The following is a 13,522-nucleotide window of genomic DNA, read 5'->3' as shown; positions in this document are numbered from 1 at the left end:
GGTCCTTCCTTTAAGGCATGAATGTCATTCAAGTTTCTAAAGAGCATTTTGGGACAGGCTGTATCCCCTGCGCACAGAGGCTGGACCTGGCTGGGAGCAGGCCCTGTGTGGCAGCCCCTGGGATCTGCCAGCCCACTCTGCATGGCCACTTTGCCCCTGCCACTGGCTGCTGCAGCTACTGCCAAGGCCTGGAGTGTGCATGGCAGCCCTAGGCAGCTGCCAGCAGCAGAGACAGATGCCATGTGTTGGGGGTTGCTCGTCCCAAGGTGGAGCACTTTACATTTCTCGATGTTGAACTTCATCAGGTTCCGATCCACTCAACTTGCTAGCCTGTCTAGGTCCACCTCTATCTGTAGCCTATCTTCAAGAGTGACCATGCTTCCCCATAGCTTGGGGATCATAGATCCTCCCATGTTTAAATTAGTATAGTTCAAAGCAAAATTATTGTTTAAAACTGAGCATCAACGTTAAACCAACCAAGACAACATTTTCCTACACACTTTTGGTCTCCGTATTCTAAAAAATGGAAACTTAGTATTTTAAATCTCACATTTTTTATCCAAGAAGTCAGTATAAGAGCCTTCATGTATTACATCTGTGTGTTTTAATATATATATAAACCAAAGCACTGCCTAGATATGTATGCTTAAAATTTTTATTTTAAATTACTCAAACGTGGATTTGGCTACCTCACTTGGAGACTCACTCTTTAAAATATGGCCCTTTCAGTTCCATTATATAAACAACATTGTCTTTATTTGACGTTGAAAGAGTCACGGCAATATTACATTACCTGAGCAGGTTTTCTTATTTGAAGTGCGTGCAGGTCGCACTACAATCAAGTACCTTGGCTCTGCATCTAGAAATAAAAAACCTATAATTAGTATGAATTTACGGTTTGTAAAAGTCAATCAATTTATTATTCATGGTGAACAGTTAAGCACATTCAATTCTTGTTTAATAATTTATTACAATCTGTGGGCACATGTATATTATGATTTATTCACTGAGTATCTAGAAACATCTGAAACGCCATCAGAGAGATTTTAATAAAAGACACGTCCCTACAGATATGTAGCTATGATCACATCAGTATAAGTATTCATATGGAAATTATTATTCAACAATAAGAGTGTCCAGAAAGGGACATGTATTAGTATAATTCTAATGATATTGTTATACTCATAGACATAACGGGGAATTTCATCACATGAACAGCTCTTGATACATCAATAACCAGTCCAGTTTGGAACAGCATAGCAGTAGGTAAAGGCTTTTGTATTAGCCATTATATAGTTCACATTGCCATAGTATCTGAGGAGGCTCATCTACAATAGACCCTCTGCTACTATAGCCATGCTAGTGTTGCTATGTTGGCAGAGCCCCCTTATGAAAATGCAGCATTTAACAGCAAGGAGTAGCTTTTCTTCTTGCATGGACATAAAAAACAAAGTAAGTGGACAAAAGTATTTTTCTGTTGGCAGGCTATATTGGGATAGTTGTTTTGGCCAGAAGCAGGGAAAGATTGCAGTCTGTATCCATCCTAAGAACCTGGCTAAACTTTATAAAATAGAACAAGCCTGAATGCTGGCTCCCTATTGAAATTCCTGGTGCTGCTTTATAAGGAGGACTTCCTGGGCCAGGGTTTTACAGACATTAAAATAGTATCAAACTGATAACAATTAACTATAAAATAGATCATATCCAGCCATTACCCTATCCCCAGTATAAAAAAGCCCTTAATCACTGACTCCAACTACCAGATGTCCTATTCATAGTCTTCATGTTTTCCCTTTTGCTCTGCTATGAGTCACATAGCAGAAGTTGAATTTTTTTATGATGATTCTGCCCATTCCTTATTAAAATGTATGATACAGAAATCTACAATGATGTTTCATATCCCTTCATGAACACAGCCGTAAGCTGCAATGATCTTAACTATAACAATGCTACTCTGAAACTTTTTTTTAAATGAGATGCTGCTGAAGTCTCTTTAACAATCATGAACATTTAAGAAAAAGAGAATGACCCAAAGCTTCAATACAGCAATATTGCATAATAATTTTTACTACTTCTTATTTAGTGACTTTAATTTTTCCAGTAATGTTTCTTCTACCTTTTCTGTTGCATGTGTCAAGGATTGAAGTTAGCTAAACCACAGCCACACCAGCTAAGTAGCGCCATAATATTCAGACCATGACATAGTAAGGTCAATATATCTCTAACAGGGGTAAGGGATATGGGAGGAAAAAGATTCTGCAAAGTTAGGGAGAAACTTGTCACAAGGCAGCGCACACAAATAATTGTGCAATGCTGTTCAGAGGAGAAAAGCACTTTGCTGATCTCATCAGATGTATGAAATTCAAACACACTAATATTAGATCTCATGAAATAGCCAATTATTCTAATTATTCTACTTACACTAGAAATTACTTACTCTGAATATTTTTCCTTGCAGCTTCACTAGAACAAATACTTTAGTCACATGTAAACCCACAGTTCCCCCCATAGCTGTTCAGAAGTTTTGGTTCCATAGAAAATTCAAGTGGCATAAGATTAGAATTCTGAGAATGATGCATAATTTTTAAAAGATGCATAATATACTTATGTAGATTGAGACAGATACTCCTTAAACCTATAAAATAATTTTAATGACCACAGTAATCACGTGTGTATCTCCCAGAAAATAATTTGATTTTTCATCTTTAATTTAATTTTGTACTATGTATAGCCTATTACAAAATTACATCTTCCTTGAAGTTTTCCTGTAGCAGTCAGCTTCTCAATAAATAGTTGTTTTAGTTTGCACTGTAGCATTACTAATGTAGACAAAGGTACCACAATGCTGGGCACAGTATAATCTGCAGAGTGATAATAAAGCATTGTATATATATTCATGACCCTTGGGTTACAAATGCCTGGGAATAAGATGTGTTTGTTCTAATCTCTACTTGACTGCTGACTCCTTTGGTGAATGTGGGCAAATCCTTTGGAATATGACTCAGTTTCCATGCCCCTACAATGAAATAAATATGTTAGTTACCTGCCTCAAAAGGATTTTGGAGGTTTAGTTGTTGAAGTACTATGATAATTTTGGACAGAGACACTATATAAGTGAAATTAATGCTGTTATAAACTTCCTACCAGTATTATGTTCTATGCCAGGGATCAGCAATGTTTTGGGGCAGAGTGCCAAAGGCACCCACAACCTTGACTTGTAAGATGTTGGTGTGCCAGGGCAGACAGTGGGGGAGCCATGAGCCCCCAATCCTTGTTATGGCAGCACAGCCACTTCCCTGCCATCTACCCTGAGGCACATGTGCCAAGCAAAATGCCTTTGCGCACACTCTGGCACCTGTGCCAGGGGTGGCCTACCCTGTTCTATGCATTGGTATAGCATTCAGTACAACAGGCACCTTGGGAAATGGGAATCTTGGGTACTGTTATGATAGAAAAAAATATTTATGTGATAGCAAACTTATACTTAGCAAAATTCTGCTCTAGTAGAGTTGTCTGGGTGCCAGCCAATTGTACGCCCATCACACTTTCCAATATTTACATAGCTTTTAAATTTAACCTTGGGGTTTTTTCTTAGAAGAAACGCTCCTAAAAATTCTTGTCAACCTTTTCTCTTTCAATTTGTCATCTCAATATTTGTTCCAATTTAAACTTTCCTTTTTTGGCCTGGGAATGAACTGTACAACTTGCTGTAAAAAGCTAGGCGTGTTTTGTTTAAAAAAAGATAAAGAAGTAAATCACCTGGCTAATGGCCGGCTAAATAAAAGCAAAGGTTTCTGAATAGTTGAGAAGTTTGGGTTTCACATTTAGCCCTGCTAGAATAGCATTCCAGTTCCATAAGGCAGGAGTTGCAAATACAGCTGCAGCTGTTTCAGTGTCAGAGTCATTTGTTGGCTGCATGTGTTGATGGAGAACCAGCTTGTAAATCCTGTGGAAATATCGTTCTTCATAGGAAACCATGAAATGGAGCAAATCAAGCTTCACTGTTATTTTTACACAAGGGCTAACAAATTTTCAGTACACTTGATACTATCTGGAAGAGCACAAACTCATGTGGTGAGAGGCCAGAAGTTCAAATGATGTTTCTGGCACTGAGCACCAGATAACTTCACCCCACAGCTTAGAATAATACACTATTTGATTAAAACAATGTTGAGATGGTGATGATCGTTACAGTTTGGGGAAATTTAGCTGAACTGACAAAAACCCATAATATAGGTATACTCAAACAATGTTAACCCTCGCTTTTACATTGGTTTAGCCTACCTCTAACTTAAACTGTACCAAGTGAGGAATAAACCAGTTTAAGTGCATCTGCTATGATGGTTGCATTGATTTTACTGCATTGACTGTAAGTCTATGTTACTGTTGTGGCACAAATGAGAAAATACAGAAGCAGTTAAAATTAAACAATGGCTGACACAACTCTAATCATCCCTTAATTTGAAACACAACATTTTTGACCTTTTAAGATTTTTTAGAAAGAGAACAGTTTGCAGCACACTTTGCAGTATGCTGTCTTTATCCAGGCTCAAAGCTGTTTGCAACCATTACACACCACAATACCTATCCCTCTAGGATAGAGATTTTTCAGAGGGATAAACACAGGTAAGAGAGACTGAGGCCTTATATTTTTCAGAAGTTTATACTTATGCTGGTGCCCAACTTTAGATCCCTATACCTGAATTTTCCAAGAGCTGATTATTAACAGCTCCCACTAAAGTTTACTGGAGTGATGAGTTTTCAACACCTTTTAAAAATCAGGCCAGATACTGGACACCCAAAATGAACGGGCACTTGAAAAAGTAAGCCTGAATGACCTCCCCAAAATCAGATAAACAGCATCAAAACAAGAAGCAGAGTAACAGTTCTGACTCACAGGATCCAGCTCGCTACAATACAGACCACCTATGCAAGTTACAACCCATAGCCAACATTTTCAGTTCCGTAATTAGGAACATAAATTAATGCCTTGATTTTCAAAAGTGTGAAACCAAATCCGAGAGTGGTGGACATTCAGAACCTGTAGAAATCTAGCTACATTTGCATTAGTGCCTACAAAAATGGATTGAGGTGTCTGACTTGGAAGTACTGATGTGGTCTTCCCATGTTCCATATCTAATCCTCAGCTGGAAATTCAAATGCATTTGTGAGTGAGATCATGTGGCCTTTTAATGTCACATAAAATGGACTCCTGAAGAAACAAACTTGATTCCAGGTCTTGCCTCATTTTTTTTTAGTTTGGCTCATGAAATGTGCATGGTACTTCTCGGAATGCACTAAGATTGCACTAAACAGCATGTGTTTTCATTTTAAAATGCCTACTGGCTGCTTGGTAGATGTTATCTAGACTGTTGGAAGTTGGTAGTGTTACCCTGCCTTTTCCACAAGTGATTCAAGTTCATCCAGGGGGGGAGGAGGGGATCCTCTTACCTAAGCCTTGGGCAGGAAAAACTTTGTTTAAATTTGAGAAAAAGTGATGCAATCCAAGTCTGAGATCACCTGTGTGGCCACCTGTGTTACCACAAAGCAGGAGGGATTTAAAATCAGGGAGAGTAAACGTCTCCCACCACACATTTCAGAACAATTCAGATAAATATTCAGGGCTGATGTTTATCACCAGTTGTTCATTGTATCAGGTGTTTGTGTTCTATATTTGAAATCTATTCCCAGCAGAAATATTGTATGTTGGGCGTTGGTTGCTAACTCATCTTGTGGATTGGCAAGAATACAGCATATCCACATTTTCCACCAAACTCACAATTTGCTCAATAACAGCATCTTTAAAGGGACTTTTTTCTAGACAAAACTAAGAAGCACCCATTGTCTGAGGTTCAGATCCTAATATTAAACTAAACTGAAGTCAATTATGTGTTAAAATGTGTTCATTATTGTTAAGGGAATGATTTAGAATCTGGAATGATTTCACCAGACAGAACAGTTTACATGGTGGTGTAGACTCAACACTAAGATCTGATTCAAAACAGAGCTAATACATATATTTTAATGCAAAAATATGCTTTGAGTTTCTGAATTAGAAGTCATTTTCCAATTTAGCAGAAGAACTTTAGTTATTTGTATTGTATAAAGCATCCAGGCACCACACACATAACGAATAACATATTCCCTTAAAATATCTCTGTGAGACAAGGAGATATTATTTATTGTACATATGGGAAAGCTGATGCAAAGAAAAGTGGAGTACTTGCTCCATGTCACAGAGTGGCCAGGTCCACATAAGCAGGGGTGTGCCCACAAATAGTAGCAGCACAAATCTGTGCAGCTACTTTGTGCTGCAGTTGTTTGGATGAAGTATGTCTGCTAGTTTTACTGTGTTCAAGAACTGTCAAAACTAACCAGGGACTTAGTGGACTTACATGACATCTCCTCTCCATGTGCCCCTGTCCATCCTTTATTTTAATAAAAACTAAATTTTGGATATAAACATTTGTGTGAAATCTTGACCCTTTGACAAAACTCCTGTTGATTTCAGTGGTGCCAGGATTTTATCTTTGAACACCTACACTCCCTGCCCACCCTGCCTGTGTGCTTTGCAGTGGGACACTGTCCTGTTGCTCCACATGCTGCAGGGAGTGCTGGCTGGGGTACAGGGTGTTTCAGCAGCCATCCCCTGTGCTGAGGCACTGTGAGCTCTGGCCACTAAGAGAGTGGCATATGGAGATGGGGGAGCAGGTCGCCAAGGACTGCCTGCACCCCCATCTCTGCACAATACAGAGCCTCCACAATGAGGCACTCTAAGCCTCAGCCAGCTGCTCGCCACCTGGCTGGGGTGCAGTGTGTCTCGAGACAGGGGAGCAGGCAGCCTTGGGCTAGCTGCTCCCCTATCTTCGTGTGCCTCAGTGGAGGCTGTCTCCTGCCTCTGCATGCCAGTCCAAGGCTGCCTGCTCCCCTATCTTGAGACACACTGTGCCCCAGCCAGGCAAGGAGAGGCTGGCTGGGGCACAGGGTGCCCTGGAGCCAGGGCTTCAAAGTGAAGCCCCTGAGCTGAGGCACACAGAGACAGGGGAACAGCCAGCTCAGGGCTGCCTGCTCCCCCATCTTGACTGAGCCCCAGCCAGCCAGGAAGCTGGGGTACAGGGTGCCTTAGAATGGGGGCTCCACAGTGCACAAGATGGGAAAGCAGGCAGACCTGGGCATGGGTTGCACAGCATTTTTCCCCAGGATTTTTTTTTTGCTACTGGAGAATCCCAGTAGCAAATTTTGGCCTGGTGCTGCAAATTAGCAGCACTATGCACTGATTAATGTGCAACTTGTGCGGTTTGTGGTGCTACAAATTGGTTTGCAGAGTCTGGTGTGGTTCCAGAGGACTGGAAAAGGGCCAACGTGGTTCCCATTTTCAAAAAAGGGAGGAAGGAGGACCCAGGAAACTATAGGCCAGTTAGTCTTACCTCGATCCTGGGTAAGCTTTTTGGGAGAATTATCCTGGTGCATGTCTGCAAGGGGCCAGCAGGGGAGATTATGCTTAGGGGCAACCAACACGGATTCATTAGGGGCAGGTCCTGTCAGACCAACCTGGTGGCCTTCTATGACCAGGTCACAAAATCCCTGGACACAGGTGTCGTAGTGGACATAGTCTTTCTGGACTTTAGGAAAGCCTCTGACACTGTGTCTCACCCCATTCTCATTAAAAAACTAGGGGACTGTGGCGTCGACATCTACACAGTCAAATGGGTCGCTAACTGGCTGGTGGGCCGCACTCAGACAGTGGTAGTGGATGGGTCATTTTCGACCTGGAGGGATGTAGGCAGTGGGGTCCCCCAGGGCTTGGTCCTCAGGCCTGCACTGTTTAACATCTTCATCGGCGACCTGGACGAGGGGGAAAAAAGCACCCTGTTCAAATTCGCAGACGACACTAAGATGTGTGGGGAAGTGGGCATGCTAGAAGGGAGGAATAGGCTGCAATCGGACCTAGACAGGTTACATGGGTGGGCAGATGAGAACAGGATGGGTTTCAACACTGACAAGTGCAAGGTGCTGCACCTGGGGGGAAGAACCAGCAGCAGACCTACAGGCTGGGGAACTCCCTTCTCATCAGCACAGAGGCAGAAAAGGATCTTGGAGTCATTATTGATGCCAAAATGAACATGGGTCGACAATGTGGGGATGCGGTCAGGAAGGCCAACCACACCTTGTCATGCATCCACAGATGCATCTCAAGCAGGTCCAAGGACCTTCCCCCTCTATGCGGCACTGGTCAGGCCACAGTTGGAGTACTGTGTCCAGTTCAGGGCGCCGCACTTCAGAAGGGACATGGCCAGCATTGAGAGGGTTCAGAGGACGGCCACCTGCATGATCGGGGGCAGCAGGGCAGGCCCTACAAGGAGAGGCTAAGGGACCTGAACCTGTTCAGCCTCCACAAGAGAAGGCTGAGGGGGGATCTAGCGGCCATTTACAAACTAGTCAGGGGGGAGCAGCAGGCATTGGGAGAGTCCCTGCTCCCCCTAGCGCCCCCTGGGGTAACAAGGAATAAGGGCCACAAATTGTTAGAGAAGGTTTAGACTAGACATCCGAAGGCGTTACTTCACAGTCAGGGTGGCTAGGATCTGGAACCAACTTCCAAGAGAAGTGGTGCTGGCTCCTACCCTGGGGGTCTTTAAGAGGAGGCTGGATGAACACCTCGCCGGGGTTGTTTGACCCCAGTACTCTTTCCTGCCATGGCAGGGGGTCGGACTTGATGATCTGCTCAGGTCCCTTCCAACCCTACCAACTATGAAACAAACCACACGTGTGCACATCTGGATCTCGCCAGGGAGTCTATTGCAGGTTTAGTTCTTGATTCCCAGTTAATTTATTTTCCCTCCCATTTTAGTGAGAAGGTCAGTAAGTCTTTATGTTGATCAAATAGTAGGTTTGCACTCCCCAAAAGCATGGACCTCAGTGACAGTTTTTAGAATATTTTTACCATGTGGAAAAATGAACATCACTCTGAGACCAGCCCCTTACCTTGCAGGGCTTGAATAACCAGTCAATGGACAGAGAGAACTCTAACATACTGCCCTACTGTAGCATGACTCTGTCATCCCTAGTATATACCTATGGATGAAGCCTGCAATTCAGTAATTTTGCTTACATAAATTATATGAATGACTAACAAGAAACAGCAAGCTAATTGTTTTGCTCTTTAAGGACTGCTCTCTAGCTCAAGCAGTATTATAATGAGGGGGAGGGGGAGAGGGAGGGGAAGGTAACTGGGAAAGGAGCCCCAGCTGCCAACCCTTGGAAGGGGGAGGAGAAGCCCAAAAATAGCAGCAGTGTAGCCAATGATGCTGCTTCATATACCATTGCCACCATACCTCTGAGTTCAAGGCTTATTTTACCCCAGATTCTTGTGCAAAAATAATAGTGATTTTTCTGGTCTGTTGGAATAATTATTGTGACTGAAAAAAACAGAACATTGAAGGATACAAACTTTTTAGGAAAGACAGAAATAGAGGCAAAAGTGTAAGAGGGCAAAAAATGAAGGATAACCCAGACAAAACAGAATCTGTTTACATCATTATCATGGTCAGGTAGAATGCTAAAAAATGGTTTGTTGGGAAGTGCTGGGACTTTGCTATTGGCCCTTAGGGATAGAGTTTGACATAGACATATGTCCATCAAATTGGACATACAGTACTAGCTTACTGTTTTCAGTGCGGAGAGAGAAATGATTCCAAAAACTGTATCATAATGGGAAAATTTACTCCCCAGATACAGAATGCATAGCAAATGCTACTACAATCCTGATATTCTTGAAGGCAATAGCAGACAAATTTCTGAACTGAATAGCTGCTAAATCAATGAGAGAGGGATACTATTTTCAACTTGGTTTTGGTAAGTAGTCAAGATGCTATAAATGAAAAGGGAATGATAAATACAAATATGTCTGTAACTAATTCTGAGGCAATTGATTTATACTCAATTTCAAAAGGACCTAGTTTTGTCAATTAAAAAAAAAAAACTAGTTAGGGAAGTCGACTGACCTGAAGGGTTCAGGGACCTGAATGTAAAGGAAGCTTGGAGTTTCTTCACGTCAAAGGTGCTAGCAATATCAGGAATCTTTCTTAAGAAAGTAGAACAATTTGTAGGAAGGATCGCTAGACTTAAGTGGACAAAGAACCACTTCAAGATGTAAACAGGGTAGATCACAGACTGATGAAAATCTTAGAGGTCAGGAAATGCAGAGTGAAAGTAAGAACCACCAAAGATAAGAAATCCATATAATTTACACAGGTTACTAAAGCAAACAGCATGAGATTCCCCAGCCATATCAATGGAAAGAACCACAACAGATGTGGAAGCAAGACTTAATGAGCCGAATGCACTGAAGTAGGGAAGAACACATAAGCTCCTAGAGTTCTGTAACAAATGACAAATGAAATTGCAGGTCTGGCAGGAAGGATCTTTAATGATTCGTTAAGATGTGGGTGATACCACGTAAGTGAGAGGAAAAAATACAATACACATAAGAAGGGTGAAAAAGAAAGATATGGGTAAATACAGGTGTGTTACATGCAAGAAAGGCTGAAAAAATAAGATTATTTAGTCTGGAAAAGAGAAGATAGGGGGATTTGATAACAGTCTTCAAAAAACCTGAAGGGTGATTCTAAAGAGAATGGAGATGAGCTCTTCTCTGTGGCTCTAGAGGACTAGGACCAATGGCCTCAAACTTCAGCAGATAGAATCTAGGTTTGAGATTGGGAAGAGCTTTCCGACTATGAGAGTAGTCAAACATTGGAACAGGTTACCTAGAGAAGTTGTGGAATCTCCACCATTGGACATTTTCGAGAGCAGATTAGACAGACACTTGGCTGAGATGCATTAGTCAGGGATTATCCTGCCTTCACCAGAAAGCTGGACTAGGTGAGTTCCCTTCCAGCCCTACTTTCCAATAATCCTATATGGACATTAACACCCTGTAGATTTTGAGAACAAATTTTCAAGGAGAGCCATAAGGGTAAATGGAAAATGGGATAAAATGGCAAAGGAGTTTGTATCAGACTTACTTGATAGCTTTCTTTGATAAAATAACTTGTTTTTATAAATGTGGTTAACCTCATGTATCTGGACCTTAGTAAATCATTTGATACTGCTGTTGGCACTGGATTCATGACCCATTTACTTTGTTCTGGGTGGACCCAAACCCTCAGACTGACCACAACCTTTCCACTCAATAATAAGTGAATTGTATTCATAGATTTCATAGATTTCATAGACATTAGGGCTGGAAGGGACCTCGGAAGATCATCGAGTCCAGCCCCCCGCCCAAAGGGCAGGACGTCAGCTGGGGTCATAGGATCCCAGCAAGATAAGCATCCAGTTTTATCTTGAAGGTGTTCAATGAAGGCGCTTGAACAACCTCCGGTGGCAGGCTGTTCCAGACCTTGGGGGCTCGGACAGTAAAGAAATTCTTCCTTATGTCCAGCCTGAAACGATCTTGTAGTAGTTTGTGACCATTCGTCCTCGTCACCCCTTGGGGCGCTCTGGTGAACAAACGTTCCCCTAGATACTGGTGGTCACCCCTGATAAACTTGTAGGTGGCCATCAGATCACCCCTGAGCGCTTTTCCAGGCTAAAGAGCCCCAGGGCTCTCAGCCTGTCATTGTAGGGTCTGCTTCCCTGACCTCTGATCATGCGCGTGGCTCTTCTCTGGACTCTCTCAAGCTTCTCCACATCCTTTTTGAATTGTGGAGCCCAAAACTGGACGCAGTACTCCAGCTGCGGCCTCACTAAAGCCGAGTACAGGGGGAGAATGACGTCCCGGGATTTGCTTGAGAAGCATCTATGGATGCAAGCCAGCGTTTTGGTCGCTTTACTAGCCGCAGCATCGCATTGCAGGCTCATGTTCATCTTGTGGTCAATGATGACCCCCAAGTCTCTTTCTTCCATAGTGCTAACCAACATAGCACTGCCGAGCCTATAAGGATGCTGCGGGTTTTTTTTCCCCAAGGTGGAGAACCTTGCATTTATCGGCGTTGAACACCATCAGATTCTCATCCGCCCACTTGCTGAGCCTGTCCAGGTCAGCCTGGATCATCCGCCTGTCTTCTGGTGTGGATGCTTTGCCCCAAAGTTTGGTGTCATCGGCGAACTTGGCCAGTCTGCTTCTGACTCCAGTGTCCACATCATTAATGAAGATGTTGAACAGTATGGGTCCAAGGACAGAGCCCTGGGGGACCCCACTGGTCACAGGACACCACGATGAGTGACTTCCATCAATTACTACCCTCTGGGTCCGACCCCGGAGCCAATTTTCCAGCCAGTGGATCGTGGGGGACCCAAGGCGACAATTGGCCAGTTTCTCCAAGAGACGATCATGGGACACCAGATCGAAGGCTTTTCTGAAGTCAAGATATATGACATCAATCTCATCTCCCTTGTCCAGGTGATAGGTCACCTGGTCGTAGAAGGAAATGAGATTGGTCAAGCAAGACCTACCCGCAACAAACCCATGCTGGCTATCCCTTAAGATGTTGGCGTCGGCCAGTCCATTAAGGATGGCCTCCTTAATAAACTTTTCTAAGATCTTCCCCGGGATAGAAGTCAGGCTGATGGGCCTATAGTTAGCTGGATCCACTTTCCTCCCTTTCTTGAAGATAGGCACCACGTTGGCCTTCTTCCAGTCCTCGGGCACTACACCAGAGTGCCAAGAGTTTTCAAAGATCCGCACTAGAGGCTGGGCTATGATGCTCGCCAGCTCCTTGAGTACCCTGGGGTGAAGATTGTCAGGGCCGGCTGACTTGAAGGTATCCAGCTTCTCAAGATGTTCCTTCACAAAGTCAGCATTAATGGAGGGCAGGGGATCACCCTCACCCGGACTTCCCGGCCCTGTAGCAGGCACAGGCGTCCCATGGGGCTGATGAAAGACCGACGCAAAGTACCTATTTAATAGGTTGGCTTTTTCCTGGGCGTCAGTTGTCAGTTGCCCCATCTGGTTCAGCAGGGGTCCAACGTTGCCCCTGCTTTTCCCCCAGCTCCCCACATATCTGAAAAAGGACTTTTTATTGTCCTTGATGCTCAAAGCTAGCTGGAGTTCAGTTGCAGCCTTGGCTTTCCTGGTCTGCTCCCTACAGGACCGGACCAGTGCAGAATAATCCTCCTTGGAGGTGACTCCCATCCTCCATCCTTTGTAGGCCTTTCTTTTTAGCCTCAGGAGGTCTGCTAGGTCCCTGGAGAGCCAGGGGGGCTGCTGTGCCCTCTTGCTGCCTTTCCTCCGAGATGGAACAGACTTAGCTTGTGCATTGAGGATCGCTCCCTTGAGGAGCAACCACTCTTCTTGAACTCCCCTCTCCCTGTGGTCACAGTCCCTTAGGGCCTCACTGACAAGCCTCCTGAGCTTGTCAAAGTCGGCTTTCCTGAAGTCAAGGACTTGCGTGTTGCTGACTGACTTGCCAGCTTTTCGGCGGATGGTAAAGGTGATCAGCTTGTGGTCGCTGTCACCCAGCTTCCCATCGATCACTAGGTCGCCGACTAGGTCCTCCCCAGTAGCCAGCACCAGGTCGAG

At 43.7% G+C, this 13,522-nt stretch overlaps 1 protein-coding gene across 13 annotated transcripts in view; it reads right to left on the bottom strand.

The window, feature by feature from the left end:
• ABI3BP (ABI family member 3 binding protein) overlaps positions 1–13,522 on the bottom strand; it is a 295,005-nt gene that overhangs the window by 221,291 nt on the left and 60,192 nt on the right. For all 13 annotated transcript variants that reach the window (XM_059720568.1, XM_059720572.1, XM_059720574.1 and 10 more), the window contains exon 3: positions 794–859. In XM_059720568.1, coding sequence (XP_059576551.1) covers positions 794–859 — 66 coding nt within the window. The remainder of the gene's footprint in view (positions 1–793; positions 860–13,522) is intronic.

The sequence above is a fragment of the Alligator mississippiensis genome, chromosome 1, assembly GCF_030867095.1.
Source record: "Alligator mississippiensis isolate rAllMis1 chromosome 1, rAllMis1, whole genome shotgun sequence".
NCBI classification, from domain to species: Eukaryota; Metazoa; Chordata; order Crocodylia; family Alligatoridae; genus Alligator; species Alligator mississippiensis.
This window is presented reverse-complemented; position numbering and strand designations above follow the sequence as displayed.